Below are 21,156 nucleotides of genomic sequence, written 5' to 3'. Positions count from 1 at the left end.
GGGACATCTGTCACCCAAAGCAGTGACCAGACATGATGTCACTGAGGTTTGATGTCATAGTGAGCTGAGGACATTTGTCTGTGAGCACCTAGCGAGCCTCCTTCCCCTGGAGGATGGAGGGTGATGGAGGTAACTGATAAGAAGGTGAGGAGAAAACCCTGAAAATGTGCTCACGCTCTGCGCTTTATGCTGAGGCAGGAAAAGCAAGATCCCTGCACCTTTCTTGTGAGGAAACATTGCTTTTTTAATCACTATTTAGGTAGTGAAAATTTCCTGAGACACAGAGTGAAGCTTTGGATGGGGTAAAGCCCTGAGAGGGGTATTTTCTGGGGGTGTTTTTATGCTGCCCTAAGGGTGAGGTGTGTGCGTGGGCAGGCTGGAGTGGAAGGTCTAATAATAGCTATTTACTCATTCAAATGCCTGTGATCTGAGGAAGCCTGGACAGGCACCCAGTGGCGTGTGACAGAGCCCTCTGGAGCCAGTGGAGTGGGTTTAAGGGAATGACGTCCTTGCCAGAGGCAGTGAGGTTTCAGGTTTGGCAGCTTTCCATGCCAGCCTCTCAAATCCCCCCCGTTAGCGTGCTCCTTCCGTGCTGGCATCTCTCTTGCACGTCCCCCCTCTCTTTCATTCTCCGCAGGGGGCATCTTTAACTTGGCTGCACCCCCTGCCATCTTTCGGCAATCAATTTTTTCGGAGACAATCCATGACGTTCCTGACCCCCCTCCTTTCCTTTTCCTCCTTCCCCCCCCTCCCTCCCGCTGACTTGTTATTATGTACTGCAGCTGCCCGGAGGATTTTAAATAGACCCATAATCGCACAGCAGCTCCTCTTGGAAGTTTAAATATAACCTCCTTGTTAATCTTGCATGTGGCGGCAGCGCAGCACCTGGGGAAGGGAGTAATGGACAAACACTAACCCATGGCTCTACACGAGGACCTGGAGGGCTCAGGACTTTTTTTTTATTAATATCCTCTGCCTTGAAATTATCAGGAAATTGCCCTGTTTGTTTTAACCAGAATATCTCTGGGGCTAGTGAAAGATGCCAAACTGATAATCTTTGCAGTATGAAGTTCTTTTCTTACCCATCATCCCAGGTACAATATGAAGAAAGACAGTCCCACAGCTACCCTCCCATTTCCCCTTGATTTGAACCAGTCTCTCACCCTTACCCAGAAAAGCCCCCTTTGTGAGGCAGGGTGCAGTTCAGCCCTCATCCATTCTTTGCCTCTCTGTAACAGGGTAGCAGCTGTGCAGTTAGTGCTGATGGAGGTTTTGGGGAGATGGGGACTGCTGTTAGTAAGGAGCTAGACAAAGGTCCTGAAATTTGCTTCCCAGATTATTTTGTGGTAATGGGCTCATTTCAATCTAATTTCTAGCTCTCCAAATAATTAATCATCTACCCCTCAGACTGAAGGATGGTTTGTTGAACATCCATAGTTCAGTGACACTACAGAACAGATCACAATAACGGATTTTCCCAAAGGATCTGTTCTAAAGGGGCAAATCTAGTGCTCACCGGCCCATCAAATGTGGTGAGATGCTTGCAACAGTAACTGCTGCCTGTTGCCTTAGACTAATAGGAACCCTGTTCTTCCTGCACCCGAATGCAACCATCTTCAGAGAGATGGGATGTGCATGAAGAGCCCCTTCCTAACTATTTTTTGTGACATGGTTTGTTGTAGAGAGGATCTAGCTGGCTGTTTGGCTGTTTTGGGCTCTATTTCCTCTAGTCTGCCAAGCTGGTTTGTACCAGCAAGGTTGGTACATACTGACACCAGGAAGGTTGTTTCTGTACTTTAGTTTCCTCCTCTGTAAAAAGGGGATACTGATATTTAATTTATGTCAGTGTCCCCTGTATTTTGAGCAGTGCTATAGAAAAACATAAATATTATTGTCTTAGTTCACAAAACAAAAAATAGTACTGTTGATGCTAAATTATCCATCCAGTTTAATAATCCAGCCATAATAATTGCTAGAGCTGGGGGAGTAATTCACAACACATAGTTTATTCAGTAAATTTAGCCTCTTTTTCTGCTCATGGAATATCAGTCGTGCAGATCATAATTTCCTCAAATTTATTTGAATTTGTTCAGTGAACTTGGAAAATATTTACTCTATGGATTGATACAGGCTGTATTACTTAATTATGGCTGGTCAGAGAGATCTATTTGGTATTGTTTCTATTTCCTTGTTGAATGAGCACACAAGCAGTTCTGGCTTGAGTACTTGCGTACGAACATGGAAGGTGTACACTTCTGCAAGTTCTTGCACATTTCCATATATGAATATGCAGGTAGAATTTATATACAGGAGTATTCAGAGCACATAAACACAGACAAGTCAGGACCAAGCAATTTTGCATTAAAAATGTGAATGAATAATTTTAAAGGATCTAAATTACCAGGACAAAAGTCTAATTTTACACCAAAGTAACCTAGTCCTAGGTAAATGGCATCTTGAATGGCAGTAATGGTGTGTTAAATCAGAACCAGTAATTTACCTCTTTGCATCGTTCTGCTGCTTTCTATCTTAGTTTCCTGTAGTAATACAGTTAATACAGTCACCAGCTTGGGTATGTACTGTATGAAGACTTTTTTTTTAAAAAAAAACAGATATATTCATGTGACACTGACTGTAAATGCGCTCATGTCATGGAACAGCTACTGTTTGACTGAATGGGAAACCTGATTATTTCGTTTCCATTAGTAAACCATTTCTAACCTGTCTCCTTAACTCCCACCTCCCACAGTAGAAATGAGATGAAGTAGTGTAGTTCATCTGAGACTTTCTAAACCACAGAATTTTAGCGTTTTCCAAATGTTTGACTCTGGTTTCCCGTGTAAGCGTTTGAGGGATTACATTCATGAGGGCACTTATGCTGAATGATGAGTTTGGAATAGGGTCATCAATATAGAGAGGACCTGGGGATGTGCAGGAAGAACTGGGCAATCTAGAGGACTACAGGAAAAGAAATGGAATGAAATGCACTGGAATGAAGTCCAGGCACATGCAGATAGACAGGTCTACAGTGCCTGGTTTGAAGCCATGTGGTGGAACCCGCCCTAGATCTGAATGATTTTAGCAGTGGAGATCTTTTGGAGCGTGCAGCACTAACATTTGTAGTTCTTCCAGTCAGTTTGGCTGACTTTGCACATTCTGCAGGCCCATATGGGTAGATTCTTTGGTACCACTACTCATTGATTCTAAAAACTATGGGATTTTCAACTGAGAGCTACTGAAGATAAGAAAAAAGTGAGATTTATTGATGTGATGACTGAACCTTCAATATGAGACATAAGCATAAAAGGCAGTTATGTTCCTAGGTGCCGGGCAGGATATTCCCTGCCAAGCCAGAGAAGTATCAGTCTCACTGCAAAAGGCTCTATTGTGTTTTCTTCTGGAATTCTGTGTGTAATTCCAGTTATCTTAAAAGAAAAATGAATTAGGCTGGGCCAGGAGCACAGAAACATACCTGGTTGATCAGAGAAGGGAGAATATATTTTGCAAGAAGACGTCGAGAGAATGTGGCTTGTCTACCTGGCAAAATATAGGCTGAGAGAATATAAAAGACTGTCCTGCACAAACGCGAATGGAGGAAAACACTCTGGCAGTAGCAGAGCCATTTAAGATTAAGAACAACTAGGTACTAAATGGTCAGGAAAGAACTTCAGCAGAAAGCCATCAATCCTGGGAGTTTCTGCTCCAGCTTCCAAAAAGAGCAGGAAAAACAAGAAACCAAACTACACTTAAGTGAGAGCATGATAGATTCCTGAAAAGAATAATATGGAGAGGCTGTCTGGGAGAGCAGGGCTGGGACACCCCTTTCAGTCTTGTGTTCCTTATATTACATTAAACCCCACGTAGGCACTCTGTTCTTCAGAATTAAAAGGACCCTGATTCAGTTTAGTTCAATTTTCTTCTTACAGTTGCTTTAATTTGGAAGAACTGTGTCCATTTGAGGTTAATGTGATTTAATGAATACATGCTAAATTCACAACTTTAGTTAATTTGGATTAATTTCCCCAATTGTTCCTCGGTAGGCAACCCTTAAGACATAGTAGAAAAGATGAAGAAATCAGGAGCACTTCAGTCTTGACTGTGATTTAGCTTTAAGTCAGCAAGTAGTTTCTATGACTGCAGGAGGCATGAAAAAGCATCTGGCAGTGCTTAATACACTTCTCATTGCTCCTTTGGGAAATGCTGAGGAAGGTGTGAGCTCCCAAACCTGACATCTCTGCTTTCTCTTGTGTTTCACCTCCATATTGCTGGGGCTAAGAGGAGTAGCCAAGAAGTCTAGTCTTACGCTCATTGAGAAGGAATATTAGTATGGCCCTGCGGGAAGGTGGTTTGTGTGGAAGAACCTGTCCTGAAAGTTGGAATTGGCTTTGGTTGCAAGTCATCTTTGATATTTCATCCTGAGTTTAAGTACTGGATGATTGGTTGTGTGCTAAGCAGTTGCCTGCACACTTTCTAACTTGTGTATAAAAAATATATATATATATTTTTTAATTTCTAGACCCTGTCTCCATTGATTATTATTACAATCTTCCAGGAGAGAAAATGTGTTTCCTTGTAATGTTGTTCTAAGAGGTTTACAGTTTTACTCTGATTAGTGTTGTTATTTCTGTTATTGTTATTAGTCAGTACATCTTTATTTGCGTACTGCTGGATGGCACATCACAAACAGGAGATCTATGTGCCCTAATCTCCTGGGCTTTGGAAAACACATGAGCCGAATTAGTCGTGAAGCACATAATGGGTCACTGCTGGCACATCTTGACAATGGCTGATAGCAGTTAAAGGATTTAACGATGCACAGCGAGCCCTCCACAGCCACACTGGAAGGGACTGTTTCCGCTGCTCTGGCCGTTGTCATAGTAACAAAGCTGGATTCTTAATCAGGAAGCACTTTAATGTTAAAGCACAGTCTGCTGTCCTTTTTGCTTTGCATCCTGCCTTCCCACCCTGCCCTGTTCCTGGCCTGGGTCAATGCTGACTGAAGCTCAGTGGGGTTGGAGAGGAGCCATGAGGAGGGACCTGGCAGCACCAGGGGGGAGAAGGGTCCCAGCTGGGCCAGAGAAAGGGGTTGAAATCTTCCCCAGACCATAGGGAGCAGAGGACAACCTCTTCTGATCAAAGGGAACTCCAGGAGGTTTTCTCTGTCACCAAGGGTAAGTCCAACAGCAGCCATGGTTGGGAAGTGCCCAGAGAGCAGGTACTGGACAAAGAGGAGAGTCCTGGTAAAAGCAGGACTTTGATGGGATCGGGGGGATGGACTGGCTACGTAGGCTGTCTCACAGGTAGAAGGTAGGGCGAGCAGTTGTTGCCAGCTGATGGAGTTAGCAGCTCGGATCCTAGAATACATCCACGCTGCTTTCTGGGACACTGTGCAGATTCTTACCAGCACCCAGCAGGCTAGAAGCCAGATCCAGATGTAGTACAACCCCGTCATCACAAAATTAGCTCAGAGATACCTTGACACTGCACTAAAGCCACTCTTTGGCTTCAGGGATTCAAGACAATACTTTTGCAAGGCATTTCTGTGCCTTGTAGGCTTACTAAGTTGTCTAGGGTTAGCTCTGATATCTCTGATGTGGGGCTGTGGCATGACACAATGCACACATTTAAGAGGTCTGGAAATGTGAGCGAACTGTTGTTGGGAAGTTGGAGCAGTAATACAATATGCTTAACACAGGCTTATGCAGAACTTAGTGAGCAAAAAGATCACACCTAGTGTATTCTCTCTGTGCTGAGTATATCTGCTGAGAAGAAAAATTTGCTAAACAAAAATCTTTCCAGGAAAATCTTTCTAAGTTGTAAAATCTAGCCTATTCCGCACCTGGAGGGGAGCACTTCAGGAAAAACCTAGAGGCTGTAGCAAAAGCTCTTGGCACTTCAAGAGGCAGTAATCTCCTTTCTAAGTCTATAAAAACTGCAAGATGCTGTTAAACTCAAAAGAGGTGGTTTGGTGTGATCAGTAGAAAAGATGTTGCACACTTATTGTCAGTAAAGATATCCTATCAGGACTCACCAAGGATGGGGCAAGTCTGTGTCTTCTACCCACTTCCCAGCAGGAGTGACTGACCATGCTGCTTAAATTTCTCCTGCAGCTTCAGTTGGAAGTGTTGTTCATCTTCACTTCAGATTGTCAACAGCTGGGCAGCATCATTGCACACTGTCATTGTGCCTAGAGGACTGAGGGCTTTTCCTGTTGACCTTGTGTAAGGAAGTAAACTGATCTGTTTAGAGGAGCCCTGAGAATGGCTGAGTCCAAGATGAAGGGTCAGTTTCATAAACCTCTGCTGAAACAGAAATAGTAGTGCTTATGGAGTGAAGTGAAAATCTTCCAAGGACCCAACAATTTGCATTCTGCATAGCAGTGAAGCAGGGAGATATGCAATGGGCTGTACAGTGTTCCACACTGCAGACAGCTGAAGTGGAACTCATGGCTCTCACAAAACTCTCTGTAATAAAGGAAATTTAGAACTGTCAGCCATTTATGTACTTATAGTATATGTACATTTGAAAATACACAAATATATAAAAATAATGCATATGTTTCCTTCCCTAGTTATCTTAGAGATGCATAATAAGAGATTCAATGGGAAACAAGGCCAGTGAGGCATATTTGTGAAGGCCATGTTTTTCCACTGATGAATAGACAGATTGTGTTCATAGCCTACTGCTGAACACCTGAAGAGCCTGACCATAGTCTCAGCTGCACTAAGAGAGAAGGGGGATGCCTTTGAAGTTAATGGGATTAGCCTGATGAGTGAGAGGAGAAAGATAACTATTATCAGCCCTTAGAAATTACTGGGTAACATTATGAGCAGCTGGACACCAAATGAGCTGTAGAGCACTGGGCTGATACCTCCCACGCAGTGTGGTTCATTCACCAGGCATGCTTACTGTGCAAGGCTGCATGTCTGGGAGGACACTGATGCCAAGATGGTACATGGTACATAGTTCTTAAATGCTCTTTCTTCTCCTCTCTGTTTCTGCACTGAGCAGAGAAGGATCTCCTCTGAGAGGAAGGGTGCACAGCTATTGCTGCAGGCTCCTGTGCAGTGCAGGTGGAAGATGCATATGCAGGGATGTATATATCCTGCATTCATTGGGATAATGAAATGGTCAAGTTCCTTGCACTGGCCACTGGACTAGAAGGACAGAGTTTTCAGCTGAGTACTTCTCAGGAGTCAGATATTCATCAGTGTTTCCTGAGAAGGAAGAAAGGCACTTCTTCCTTCCATGTATATACCCATGCATGTACCAACGTATGCTGTAGCTAGATAACTAGAACATTGACTTTCTCTTGTTTTCCCTAATTGTTTAGCTGAACCCTGAAAAAAGCCTTTCGTGTGGCTATTCCATTCCCATTGGTATTGCCTTTTCCGACCTGTCTAAAGGAAAGATCCCCTCCCCCCCTGCCTTTTTTTTTTTTTTTTTAAGTCCAGATTCTCTTGGTGTATAATTAGATGTCTACTTGCCTCCATGAAAGAGAAGTCCTGAAGGGCTGTACTTTTCCAAGAAGAAGAAAGTTGGGTAAAAGCATGTCTCCTTTCCCTTCCCACAACACTTTGAAGGTATACAAGCTCTTTTCCCCTGGGAGTTGGCCAGGGGTCTGTAGGGAAGCAGGCAGTGTAATCCTTGGCTTTTTTCTGAGAGTGCTAACCAGAGCTCTAATTGGCTCTGAATACATGTGTGGTGATGTAGACACTAATCTCCAGTAGGACTGGACTGCACCTTCACCTCATTTCACAGGAATCATTTTCAGATGCTAATCCACTTCAGGCACTGCCAGCTTGGGTTGGAGTGGAGCCAGCAAGCAGAAGATGAGGGAATCTGCCTATTTTGAGCCATTCTGCAAGTTGAGTTGCCTATGTGCGTGTGCCCATGCACATACACACGCACAAACTAAAGAACCTGGAGACAGCTTTGTATGGGAAGAGAGGTAATAATGAGATAGAGTGAGACAAAGTGGAAGGAGAAGACAAAGCATCACAGCTAACGGCTCTTCCCTTGCAGGAGGTGCAGTGCTGGCCATTGCCTTTCTTTCCCCTTTCATATCCTTATTTATTCATCTTTTGTCAGGGGCCCTGACTGGGCAACATTTTGACTGAACAGCTAATTTCTCCCCAGCTCACTATAGCTCCTGCTGATGCGTCCATCTATGTCCCACTCCCACACTGTGTCAGAGTGCGTGGTTAAGAAAGAGCAGAGACAATGGGAGAGCCAGGAAAACAAGATGCCCCAGCTTTCTCTGAGTCAGTCAAAGAGCTATTTCTATACCTTACATTTCTCACCCTGGCTTTTATTCTCACAGATGCTTTCATTGCCATTATTGTTAATGGCCAGCAGAGGCAAATTCTCTTGCTGCTCCCTCAGTGTCCTTCTCCACTGTGATAGTTCTGGACAGATATCTGAGTGCCTCATGTGCATATGTGATCTTGAAAAAGATACTGCTTAGGCCTGGCTGCAGGTTTTATTTAAACAATTACAAAGCCTAGTATAGATAGAAAAATTTGAATTCAAGTACAAAAGAATAGCTTAATTATTATGCTGCTGCTTTTAAGTTATGTCAAGGGTACATTGAATGTATAGATGGCACCTCCTATTAATATGCTGCTGAGTCTAGAAAAAATACCGAATGAATTTAATTATATTATGCTCTGACACAGAGTTAAACTGACTAGAAATGGGCCTGTTGAGTTTGCTTGCCCAAATTCAGAGAAGTACAGTACTGAAACTGATAGCACCCTTATTGAAAGTCAGATGGACTGATTCCTTCCCCAAATAATATGAACAGTAATTCGGCAGGTGTGAATTTTGCAGAACACCCTCCAAATGTGTGGTGGGCATGGATGCATGCAGGGGACTTCATATATTTGTGACTACTTTTGTCTATAGGGCTGTGGGAAAGCTCCTAGTGAGTTTCTGAGGCTTAATAAGTAGGAGTTCAAGAACATTTGATGAGGGAGCTTCTTTCCTTTCTAATATCCATGTAAATAACTCCATGTGTTCCATTGGTCTCAAAGTCTCCACAGTGGGGAGGAGGAGAATCAATAAGCATTTAAAACTTTGTGAATCAATTAGATGAGCAAGATAGGCATGACAACAACTTTCTGACAGAGGTACTGCTCGCTAGTTGATTAGGAAGGAGATCTGGATAGGGAGAAGGTAGGTATTGCCATTCTTTCATCCCTCCTGGAATGTGAGAGGTAACTAGTGCTTTCCACAGCCAGTTCTGGTGGGGATCAGGCCTCTAAGCATGACAAATGAGGCTGCATATTGAAATGCTTATTGCTTGTTCCAGTGAAGGACTCCTCTAACACACAGGCATACAGTCACTTTTCCAAGCAGGAGTTGAATTCAAAGTCTAGGCCAGATGATTCAGAACCAACCTTTCATTCTTCTCCATAAGTGCAGAAACTCCCAAACTAGCTCTGAAGCCAGATGAGTATCATGGTATGGTGCAGGCCAGGATCTGAACTAGTTAGCTCTCCTGAAATGACAGGCATACTGGACCTGAGCTACAGTGCCCATACAGTGCAAATGCATGGATGCCTTAGGGCCAGTTCAGAATTTCTTTGCCTTCTGTTGCCTGCTGCAGACATATGTGTTATGTGCTAATAACACAGCTGTTTGCCAGCAGCGTGACCTAACAAAAGTGGACCAGGGTAATGTTTCTTCATCTTATGCTGCGCTCTTTGATACTGTCCTATTAGCATAAGGAAGGTGGTAAAATCTCTCTTAAAATCCACCACTGCACCTGGTCTTGTCTGAATCAGAGCTAACTGGAAGGCTGCTCCTGTCCCAGATCATGCTGTGAAACACAGGCTGGAGTGGGCTGGGGTGCATTTGAGAGAGTTCAGGGCAAGGAGTTGTACTCTGAGCAAGCAGTGCCTCCTTTCCAAAACAATAGGATCTAATTTGGAGCTTACAGAAGGGAGAGGGTATATCCTTACGGTCTCAGAAAGCTGTGAGTGTGAAGATGACGAAATGCATTCTCCCAGGCTCAGGAGGAAAAAAGATGGACTGAGAATCCAGCCTTAATTCTTTTCTGAATTTTGTGACAGCCTCAAGATAGGAAGCCAGTGACTTGGGCTAATGGAGTAAACCTTGCCGTATTTGTGGGGCTGAATCCCTAGGTGAGAATGGTGCACTAATGCAGGGAAACAAAGCCGGTAGCATATATGTTCCATTCTTTTACACCTATGAGGAAAACAAGGAACAAGGAACATGCCTCTGTGTGTGTGTGTGTGTGTGAGGGGGGGGGGGGTGCGTCAGGAAATAGCTCTGGAGAAGCAGGTCTGGATAGGCAGAAGGATGAGAGGAAGTCTTGATTTGTGCAAGAAAGAGGCAATATCTTTGTTTGTCTGTAGATTTGGGTTTGAATACAGTGTTCTGCAGTCTCCATTACTATAGAAGCCTTTGGCCCACACCCTTCAGCCTGTGCCCAGTGTGGGGACATGAAGAGGCTGTTGGGTGATTTTCATCCCTTTTGAGAGGGATCTCAGCTGTTCCTTGCTGTTCCTGTTCTTCCAGGTTTGAGGGGGGAAAGAGGAAAAGAGAAGGGAAACTGTTTTACCCAGACCTTCGGGATTCTTTATCTCCAAAGAGCCTAAAGAATGACTGATTTGCTTGTCTCCAAGGCCATGAAAGTCCAACTACCTGTACTGTGTGACTACCTCTAGGTGAGCTCCCCCAGGCAGCCCTCATAGCCCACGTGACTCCTGAGTCCCCCTAATTGCCTGGCACAAGAAGTCCAGATAGATGGCCCATCAGACCCCCTCCTCTTTCAGAGCATCTCTACAATCTCAATTGGCTGTCAGAGGGATGGGCTTGCTGCTCCCTGCCAGTGTGCCTCTGGGGTCGGGGTACCACAGCGCAGCCCTGGCATTCCTCAGTCCAGACACACCAGTGGGACATGTCATACCCCATGCAGTACTGCAGGGAGCAATGCAGAGCCGTTGTCTGTGGCTTCCAACACCGGCTCTAAGGAGCTTATGACCACAGCAATATTACGTGCGCGTGGTTGCTAGGGAAACACAGGTTCTGAACTGGAACCAAAGCAGTGGGGGCTGGCCTTGTCTTTGCATTTAGAACCTCCATTATGACCCTGTTAGAGATGAGGCAGCCAGATATGGGGCAACGGGAAACATGCAGTTTGTATAATCTAGCAGGGCAGGATTATTAGTCAGATCTAAAGCCTTGGTTTTGTCCCATTGTTAAAATACCTCCCATCGTATAGGTTTTTATTTAATTTTTTTGCACTAAGAACATTTTTTATTTACTGCTGGGAAAACTGAATGAGGCTGAAGCCTTTTACCGCTCCTTAACTTACAATGAAGTGGAAGGCACATCTACACAGGCTTTGCCTTCAGATGCCTGCTTGCACCGCACTATGATCTACCTGATGCAAGCCATATCTGATCTAAAGGGTATGTAAACTACACCAGTGCATTAATTATAATCTAAACTAGTTAATAAGGCCAATCTCTATGAAAGCATTAAGTTCTGGCACAGCATTACCTTAAATTGACTACTTTGTTTCAGTGTCAGAGCTGGCTGTGGTCTGGCTGGCTCAGAGCACAGGCACAGCCAACTTCATGCTGTCTGCAAAGGATGAATAGACCCTGGAGTCATCAGGACTGCAGGTCCCATGTGTAAGGTATTACACAGACCCAGAGGAACAGATAGCTCTGCCTGCAGAAGGTTACTGCTTAAAGAGTGTGAGAGAAAGTGGATATTACTATTTCACCACAGAAAAGGGGAATGAAGGTCCTCAAAGGTATATTCTGATCTGTCCACAGCTGGGCAAGAGTAAAAGGAGATCTCTGGCTTCTGAGAGGCTCAGATGGAATTAGATGCAATGCCGAACTTCCAGGACTTATCTAAATGGTCTCTCTGAACCTTTGGAAGCTCAGTGCATAATAAGCTTTGCTCATAATAAAAGACCAAAGGAATACTTGATGAAATGGAAGAGCAGTTAATTTAGAAATGATAAAAGGAAATAGTATTTCTTACAAGATAGTTGATTTGCAGAATTTATTCAATGACCTCTTGCCAAACACTGTGAGTGGACTGTTTTAAAAGTGCTGGATTATTTTATGGCTGGTATTGATTGGCTATACTGATGACATACTATTCAGTTTATAGTCAAAATTCAGTTTGTAGTCTGGAAGGTAGGAGAGTCAGAAAAAGAATCCCCAGGCAAACACTATGATGTAATTCAGTGGATGAGTAATGGGGCACACTGACTTTCCTCTGTTATGGGCTGGCCATGTCTGGATACTAAGTTAATGAGTAGGCTTGTCCAAGCTGGGAGGTGAGGAGTTAGGATTGGACTGTCTAGTCTGGATTGTCTAGCAGGGTATAACATAGCAGCTTACATGGGGAATCTGCCTAGAGTGACCAGTGGTTTAATCCATCTATGTAATCTCATCAAACAAGGAAGCACAAACATACAGAGGTGAAAATGGAAATGAAACAGGCCTGGTGTGAAAACTGTTTATCCTGGCAGCCTGCTAACTGCCATTTCCCCTCTGTGGAAAACTGCTGGCATCCATATGTGATGCTCTGAGAAGCTGATGTGGCATACCATCATATAGCAGCCTGCTTTGACCAATGACTAAATGTAAAATACACACGTTTGCACCATCCTCTTGGCCAATCTATCTTTGGGATCTTCTTTGAATTAAATATACCAGGCAATGGCCCCTGTGTGATTGGCTCTTTGGTCCATTTTATTAACCGCGTGTGATATGGATTGTGATATAGGTGTGCTAGTGGTATAGAATGAAACATTCTTAAGATCAAGATTGTAGAATCTAGGATATCTTGTGTTTTTTCTGTTGCAAAATGTTTAGAATGAATGATTTCTGCAGTCCTGAAAGTGGAAATCACTTAATGATTTTCAGCCCTTGAGTCATCTTTAATCAGAGACCTTTTTACTGCAGCTCTCATGGACTTCTTGGTGCTAGAGAACTTAGTTGCCCCAGGGCTAGGGCTCTGCAGTAGATCAGTTTCCACTGCTAGAGAGAGATGAATGCCAAAGCCATACCTGGGATCTGTGTATACAATGCTGTTTATGCATGTAATAATTGTCACTACACAGGTGAATCTTGGTACCTTGAAGCCCAGAGTAACCAGACAGAGCTACACTGGCATGTCCTTATCTCGATTATTCTCAGTAGCCAGCAGAAACAGTTGCTTCCAGAGAAGACCTAGAGAGTCAGTGACCATTCTTCTGGCTGCAGACCTTCTTTCTTGGCCACTTGAATGCCCAGCCTAGCAGGGAGCAGAAGAACAACATCATGTTCTCCTGTAAGAGAGGGCTCTTACAGCCCTCTACTGATTTATCAGAAGATAACTGGTTCTAAACAGTGTTGAAGCTATCAGAGCCTCCTGATACTTTGTTATTCTGGTTTTGCCATGACAAAAATCAAAATTGTTCTATGAACAATGGAAAGAGTGAGGTCTGGCCTCCTCTCATTTTGTGTGGTATGTTCCTGAATAGTCTTTCCCCAGGTGTAATAGCCCTGTTTGCCTTCTTCTTTCCTATGACTCTCATCAGTGCATTGGCTTGTCTTGTGCCATGTGTGTGCTCAGTGGCCAGCCAGTAGCCGAATACCTCACTCTTGAGTCCTGCTTGCCTTTTTATCACTGGGGACACTGAACTAGGTCTCTACTCTTCATTCATCCATCAGTTTTCATAATCACTTCTCTGTAAATGTAATCTCTGAGATATGTTTCCCTCTGTCAAATAAGACCAGTATGTTCAGTAGTTATTATGAGAGCAAGAGAGGGAACTGATAAATTTTATGGTTATGTAAACCACATTTCTGCATCTAACGAATTAGAACTTCCCACTGACTGTGCATTCCTGGGCCAACTCTGAGGATTCACACCAAGAACAATTCCCTCATCACAGAGCACTGGGAAAGGATTTCAGGAGGTCATCTCCATCTGCTGTGCAAGCCAAAATCGGTAACAATCCAGGAAACCTATTCTAGTAAGATATGGAATTTTTGAAATCCTTACTAAATAGTATCAGCTTCAAAGGGTGTCATTAAGAAAGGGCACAGTCTGACGTGCTTTGACATTTCTTTGAGTAGGCTTTGCTGTGAATATGTGTATTTGTGGAAATGTGAGTGTACGTGCATGAGAGGGACAAAGAGATGCTGTTCCAGACCTTAGTCCTATCACGAGGACATTGCGCCAGGGCTATAGTGTCACAGTGTTCTCCATACCCCCTACTGCAAGCACTCAAGTAAAGGGCTCACACAGAATGATGTAGCATGTAATATTAAAAACAGAATTTTATTGTGTTGAGTCTTTGAAAACCAAACAAAAAAATTAAATGTGGGGAGAAAAAGCAAACAGGCAGAAGATTCTGACTCCAGGCTAGCCTGAGGCAGTGATGCATTTATGGTGAGAATAAACAGAAGCAAATGAACACTTAAGCAACAAAGATCCTTATTTCCTGTCAGATCTGTTATAACATATGGGACTCAGAAATATAGAAAACTTAATTATATGACTTTGAAGTGTTGGGGCATTTTCCATCACGAACAATAAAACTTCTAGTGAATCAGGTATCCCATCAGGACTGACAAATAGGTACACAGTGGTGTCTAAGTCTGAAGAAAAGAAGTACAGGGATAAGAAAATTAAGCTCTGTGTTTTCCCCGAAGTTACTTGGTTGCTTGCTCACTCCTTTTTGCCCCCACAAAATCTGTGATAGAGAGGGCTAAAGTCTAAGCAAGAGGCAGCCCTATGTGTTTTTCCTGTAGGTCACAGAGGGATTTTTCAAATCAAGGCTGTACTAAAGACACACAAACAGCTTTCTTCTAAATCAGGAAGATAAGGGCAGGGTTTTGGAAAAGGAAAGCGGCCTAAGTCATTAGGATCTTACAGGAACCCCTTTGCAAACTGGGGCACTGGAAAGTAGTAGGTAGGGTAACAAGAAGGTTAAAAAAAAAGGTAAAAAGAAGGGTAGACCCCAGTTGTGGTACCGTGGCTTCACAGAAACTTTAATGAAGCAGTAGATAGGGTTAGATATACTGATGTTCCCAAAAAGCCTGTTGAAAGGGGACTACTCCCAGAATAGGAGCAATATCAATTGTCTTTCTATGGGCTAGTGCCTGCCCCTGTGCAGAGATGGCAGCCTACGGCATTTTGCAAAAACGTGGTTTGATTTCTACCTGAAAAGCAAACACATGCTCTTGACTTGCTCCTCATTCAAATTCCTTACACACAAACTGGCACACCTGGCTGTTTTGGGGACTAAACTTTGGAGATAAAATGACATGCAATCAGTTGCAAAAATCTGTTTAGGGCCCTGCCACCAGAGCTTGACACACAGAATCAGATTATATTCAATAGGTTGTACAGAGGAAACTTAGAAATAAAGAAAAACTGCAGGTCTCACTTCCAAAGTCAGCAGTTATATTGTCACTTAGTGGAAGGCTCTGTGATTCCTCAAGATGTGTGATCCACTGCAATCATTTTTTGGGATCCTGCATTCCTCCGCTTTACAGGCCTTCTCAAGCCTGCCCCAAGCCAAGAAGTAGTTTTGCTCTTGACAGCAAGATGTTGTCTGTAAGGCAGTAATTGTTTTTGCCTGCCTAGGGAATCCAGAGAGGCTGTTAGAAAGAAACTTGTGAGAAAAGCACCCCAGGGATCTCTCCTGCCACATCTGAGGGAAATGGTTTGCTAAACGGCAATGATCAGCTCCAAGTGGTGCAGCTGCAGGAGAACTTAGAGAATCATGGGAGGACTTCCCCACGACCTCCACTCTAGGGACCAGACCTAGCACTCTAGCAACGTCTACCTGGGCCTGTCCTTGAAGGGGAAAGAAGGCGCTAGACAACTTAGAAGTAGTGGCATGTGTACTTGGTCAATATCTAAATCTTGTGTCACCTTTGCAAAACTCCCATGCATTCATCTCAGAATTTGTCAGCTGCCAGTTTCCAAGAGGAGTCTTCATGGTGAGTGCCTTTGCACCTTTAGCATGTGGAATCCAGCCTCTCTATCTGAGGGGTTAAACAAGCTGGAGGAGGTGGCAGTACTTGTCCCAGCAGCAGTAAATTCGGAACAGATTTTCTGTGGGAAGCCATCTGTCAGCTGGGGAGTGTTGCTGTGTCAATTGATCAGCTCCACCTCCAGCTCAGCTCTGCAAACTACAGATCTCTGACCTTGCAGGGTGACAGTGCGGGTGTAGTAGGATCTTTGGAGGTGTTGAGATCTTGTAATGAGCCTTGCTCTTTCAGACTGGGTGAAGGACACTTTGCTGTGTCTTGCAGCAGTTAGCTGCGGGGAGCCTTAGCTCACAGGTGAAAGGTGTAGCAGAAAAACTCTTTCATGTAGTCAGGGGATTGTATTTCACCTGGATGATATGCAATGTAAGAAACTTCTTATTCAACCTATCCCCATCCCAAGTTTAAACCTGTCTCCTAATGGCAATGATGAACTGTATTTTTCTTGTTCCAAGGTGAGAAAGGGGAGGAAGGAGGGAAGAAGGAAATGTGGCCCTTCTGTAGGGAAAAGATGGGATCTTATAGTCTTTTGGAAAAAACCCTAGTATCTGGAGGCATAAAACGTTCCTTTGAGTTTAGACTGTAATAAAGCACTAACGATTCTGTGGGGTATATCCATATAAAAATGGTAAAAATTTAATTCTACCTCCTAGTCCAGAAACTTTTACTGTGACACCACAGTGAGGTCAGATCCAAGTTCTGTCTGGTAGCCTTGTGGTCCTCTCATTTCAGCTTCCTCCCATTTTCCCTGGCTTTCCATCAGGTCTGGTCAAAAATAAGGAGATGAAGGAAATTGTATCTCTCAGGATTTTTTTCTTATTTAGCTTTTTATCCTCCAAAAGACGCTCTTGAGATTCCTGTCCGGCAATATCAATAATTCTCCTTATTTATTTTGAGAAAGACACTTTCTTCTACATTATTATCCATCCTTCCTCCCTTGCCTCTCTCTTCTCTGAGTGCTGAGTTGGTTAGAGAATGAAGAACATTTGGCTAGTCCAAGTGTTGGGGTGATTTAGAGCCAAGAAACACCTTGCCAAGCCAAAAGCTGGGTTGGTGTGAACCTCATTAAGGTGCTCATTTTGAATAGAAGTTGCCACTTCTTTCTGCTGCTGTAATAAAAATGCAAGTAGTTTCTCAAGAGCAATTATTATGTGCACAGAAAAGTGGTCTGTGCCACCTGATTTAAGGATGGGTGCATATGTTGCTGGTGGAGAGGAGTTGTTTGACTGGGTTGCGATAAAGCTATTTGCTGTGTTGATTTTTGGTGCTCTGATATGCTTTGGGTCTTTGGAACTGAATTCCTGTCAACAGTTGGGTTGTGCACTCATGTGGAGCGAGCTGTCAGTGTGCTCTTTAACTGGAATATCTGACTCTGTTTAGAACCACAGGGAGAGCAGGTACCTGCTGCATCTCACTACTGCTTTTAGTAACTGCTCTGTGTATGTATGCGTGTGTATTTATGCAACCTGGAAATAGTAGTAGATTTACAATCTCTTGTCTTATTTGTTACTGAAGAAATACCCATACCAAGTATACATATTTTTACAGGCAAGATTTCAAGGTGTCGTTTGTCAAATTTGCCCCTCGTTTTCTAGACTCTACTAGAAACTGTAGAAATTTTTACAGTCTATGTAGAAATAATGCAGTTAGGTCAGAGATTATTATTCGTAAATACAGAAAAGATTTGCTAATTTAATATAGAAACAAATACTAGTTATTAGTGTAGCTATCTACTGAGGATGAGTCTTCATGCTGTGGCACTCTGTATGCTACAGCTTGCTTTTAAAGGCAAAAACCAGTGCAGAGTGTTGGAGATGCTTGTTCAGGCTTTCTTCAAATGCAGGCAGGTGCGTTGACAATAGCTTACGCTTGTATCTCATTTTCTTGATTTTTCTCCATAAGCTTCAAAGATACATTTTATCTTTTACTGAAGAAGTAGGGTCTTCTCCTGAGCATAATGCTGGGAGAAGGGGCTGAATACCAGTGATAAAAATAATATCTGAGCTGTTTTCCACAGATTGAGAGGCTCATTTGCTGCTCCTGTTTTTTTGTCTTGTCTCCAATTTGTTGCCTTCTTTTTCTTTCCTTTTTTTTTTCCTTTTCATGCACATTGATTTTTCCTGCATGCCAAGAGCACTCCTAAGAGTACTTTCACAGGTGAGTGGTGAATTGTGTGGAGGAAATGAATAGTGTTTAAACATCAAACCTTGCAGGAGTGGCACAGGGATCTGGGAACAAGAGCTCTTCTGCTTTAGGATGTAACCCATAGGGAGCTCAGGAAAGAGAAACAAACAACTTAATGCTGAGCACAGGAGTAGAGTTTATTTTTCTGGAGTTGCTGAGCTTTGGAATTTTTTGCCAATATAGAAAATGGCAATAGTGGATCAGAAACAAGTCTTAAGAAATGATAGATGGCTGATTAACTGGCATCATTGCTGAAGACCAGTTTTACCTTCCAGGCTGTAGGAGGATGAATCTGATAGAGAGCTGTTCTAAAATGTGAGTCTGTTGAGGCAATGTTTTGGGGCATTTGTGCAATGAGTTTCCCCTAACCTAAAATCCATGATTACCTCCTTTAGGATCTGATTCAGCTCTTCTGGCTTATTGAGAGGAGGCAGGGTTACTATCTCATTCCTAAAAGCAGTGATTGGATTTGGAGACCTTTCTAATTGTAATGTGAATCTTTACAGACAGAGAAATTTTAATTCTGACTCCTTTTTTGTTTGTAGTCTAATGCTACTCACAAAGTCAAGAGAATCTTGCAATAAATTTTAAAGGGCAGAAGAGCAATCCATAAGAGAGCATATTGGGAAATGTGTTTTCCATACCTTTACAGCATGAATTGGGCAAAAGCTGGGATTTGGGTTTCATTGGACCTGTCATAAACTGAAAGTCTGGTATCTTGTGAAATTCCATGAAGAAAATGGCTTGCATTATGTCATTGGGGAGCTGAGATCTATGCAAAACTTCCTTTATAGTCTTTGAGATTATAAAATAGTGCAAGTTTTGATCCATGCAAACATGACCCTGGCATGGGTAGGATATGAAAGAAGTACCAAGAGAAATACGTAACTAACATTTCTCTAACATATGGTATAAACAAAACCTGTGATGGTTTAGAATTTTTTTTTTCCTTCTTAATATGCGTAAGGATTTCTAACAGTATTTTGGGAATGAAGTAAATTTAATATGGGACTGCATCTTTTCAGCACTTGTATGCAAAGATTGCTTTGAAAGGATAACACATTTAAGGTTGTCAGAGCTATTTGTATCCAATGATTTTGCATACCCTAGTTTTACTCTAGTCTGGATACCAAAACTGAAGAGTTACTGTCCCAAACTAAAATCAAAATTAAAGCTGCTCTATACCATGGCTATGCCACATATAAATCTAACAATAATTCTTCAGTTAAATCCCTTAATTTCTGCAGCTACCAAATATTTTGTATATGTTCTCTTTTTTCCTAGTCTCTTGGGTTCTATTTGTTCCCTGTCTGTTAGAATCATGTCTAACATTTGAGAACTGTAAGTAATCTTAGTAACCTGCCTTTAAAAATAAAGTAAGGACAGTTGATCATTAAATGGCATTTACTTCCTTTCCAAATGTTTCACTGTTAAAAATCCTTACACTCTGCCCAAGACTCGAAGTGCAAGAATCTGAATATACTCTCCTCCATCCTCAATAGGGTTGGCTAGGAATGCTGTTTATTTCCTTTGACCTATTCATGTTTTCTCTTTCTCTTTCTCTCTCTGACTTTCTATTCTAGGATGAATCATCCATGTTCTTCCAGTTTGGCCCCTCAATAGAACAGCAAGCCTCTGTCATGCTCAATATCATGGAAGAATATGACTGGTACATCTTTTCCATTGTCACTACTTACTTCCCTGGTTACCAGGACTTTGTGAACAAGATCCGCAGTACCATTGAGCACAGCTTTGTGGGCTGGGAACTGGAGGAGGTCCTCCTGTTGGACATGTCTCTGGACGATGGGGACTCAAAGATCCAGAATCAGCTCAAGAAGCTCCAAAGCCCTGTTATCCTCCTCTACTGCACCAAGGAAGAAGCCACCTACATTTTTGAGGTGGCCAACTCTGTGGGTCTGACAGGCTATGGTTACACGTGGATCGTGCCCAGCCTGGTGGCAGGGGATACAGACACAGTGCCATCCGAGTTCCCCACTGGGCTCATCTCTGTCTCATATGATGAATGGGACTATGGTCTTCCTGCCAGAGTGAGGGATGGAATAGCCATAATCACCACGGCTGCTTCTGATATGCTGTCTGAACACAGCTTCATCCCTGAGCCCAAGAGCAGCTGTTACAACACCCAGGAGAAAAGGATTTACCAGTCCAACATGCTCAACAGGTAAGGAAAAGGACTGGGCTAGCCTTACAAAAGAGGGGTCACAGGACCTCTGATCACCACAGTAATTCTGCTAGGGCACATGGCATTTCGAGGCAGCAGGCTGTGTGTGCTAGGGCTTGGGCAAGGGGAGGTAAGATCTGCTTTGGTGTGTGGTATGTGCTGGTATCGTCACTGCCCTAAAGAGCATCAATACAATACAGGAGGGAAGCCAGAATAAAGCAAATGAACAATAAAGGTATGATGCAAAAGAGTGAGTGTGCCCTTCTGTGCACAGAGGGTTTGCTTATATAACAACACTGATCATCTTGGAATCTATTTGTACAAATGGGTGTGCAACTACCAGGTGGATTCTTGTTACAAGCAGCGGATATTTTTGTATTTAAGTCTAGAAGTCTTCAGGTTTGGTGCCTGGAACCAAACAATATGTCTGTGGTAGGTGATGGTTGTGTAATCCACCCTGGATATTTTTACAGCACCTGTTTTCTGAATACCTGAGTATCCTCCTGCTACTCATTAGTCTTGCTTTACAGCAGTAAGGGAAGTGCAGAGAGGTCTGCAGAGCTAAAGCTGCAAAAAGACGTGGGGTCAACAACTCTGTTCAGCCTCTGCTTTACCTTGTCAACATTTAAAGCCCTTTGGTGCCTTAAGCATCCAAATCTCCACAAAGAGGAGGACTTGTGTTATCACCTTGTTCATTGGCACTTTGTTGGCCATTCTAATTTCACTTATTCTTCCAGCCCTTTTGAGTCC

General features: G+C 43.1%; 1 protein-coding gene across 1 annotated transcript in view; it reads left to right on the top strand.

Moving 5' to 3' along the window:
* The window catches only part of GRIN2B (glutamate ionotropic receptor NMDA type subunit 2B), a 206,142-nt gene that overhangs the window by 70,186 nt on the left and 114,800 nt on the right, over nucleotides 1–21,156 (top strand). The window contains exon 3 of the mRNA XM_062586741.1: nucleotides 19,808–20,406. Coding sequence (XP_062442725.1) covers nucleotides 19,808–20,406 — 599 coding nt within the window. The remainder of the gene's footprint in view (nucleotides 1–19,807; nucleotides 20,407–21,156) is intronic.

The sequence above is a fragment of the Rhea pennata genome, chromosome 1 (genome assembly GCF_028389875.1).
Source record: "Rhea pennata isolate bPtePen1 chromosome 1, bPtePen1.pri, whole genome shotgun sequence".
Classification (NCBI taxonomy): Eukaryota; Metazoa; Chordata; class Aves; order Rheiformes; family Rheidae; genus Rhea; species Rhea pennata.
This window is presented reverse-complemented; position numbering and strand designations above follow the sequence as displayed.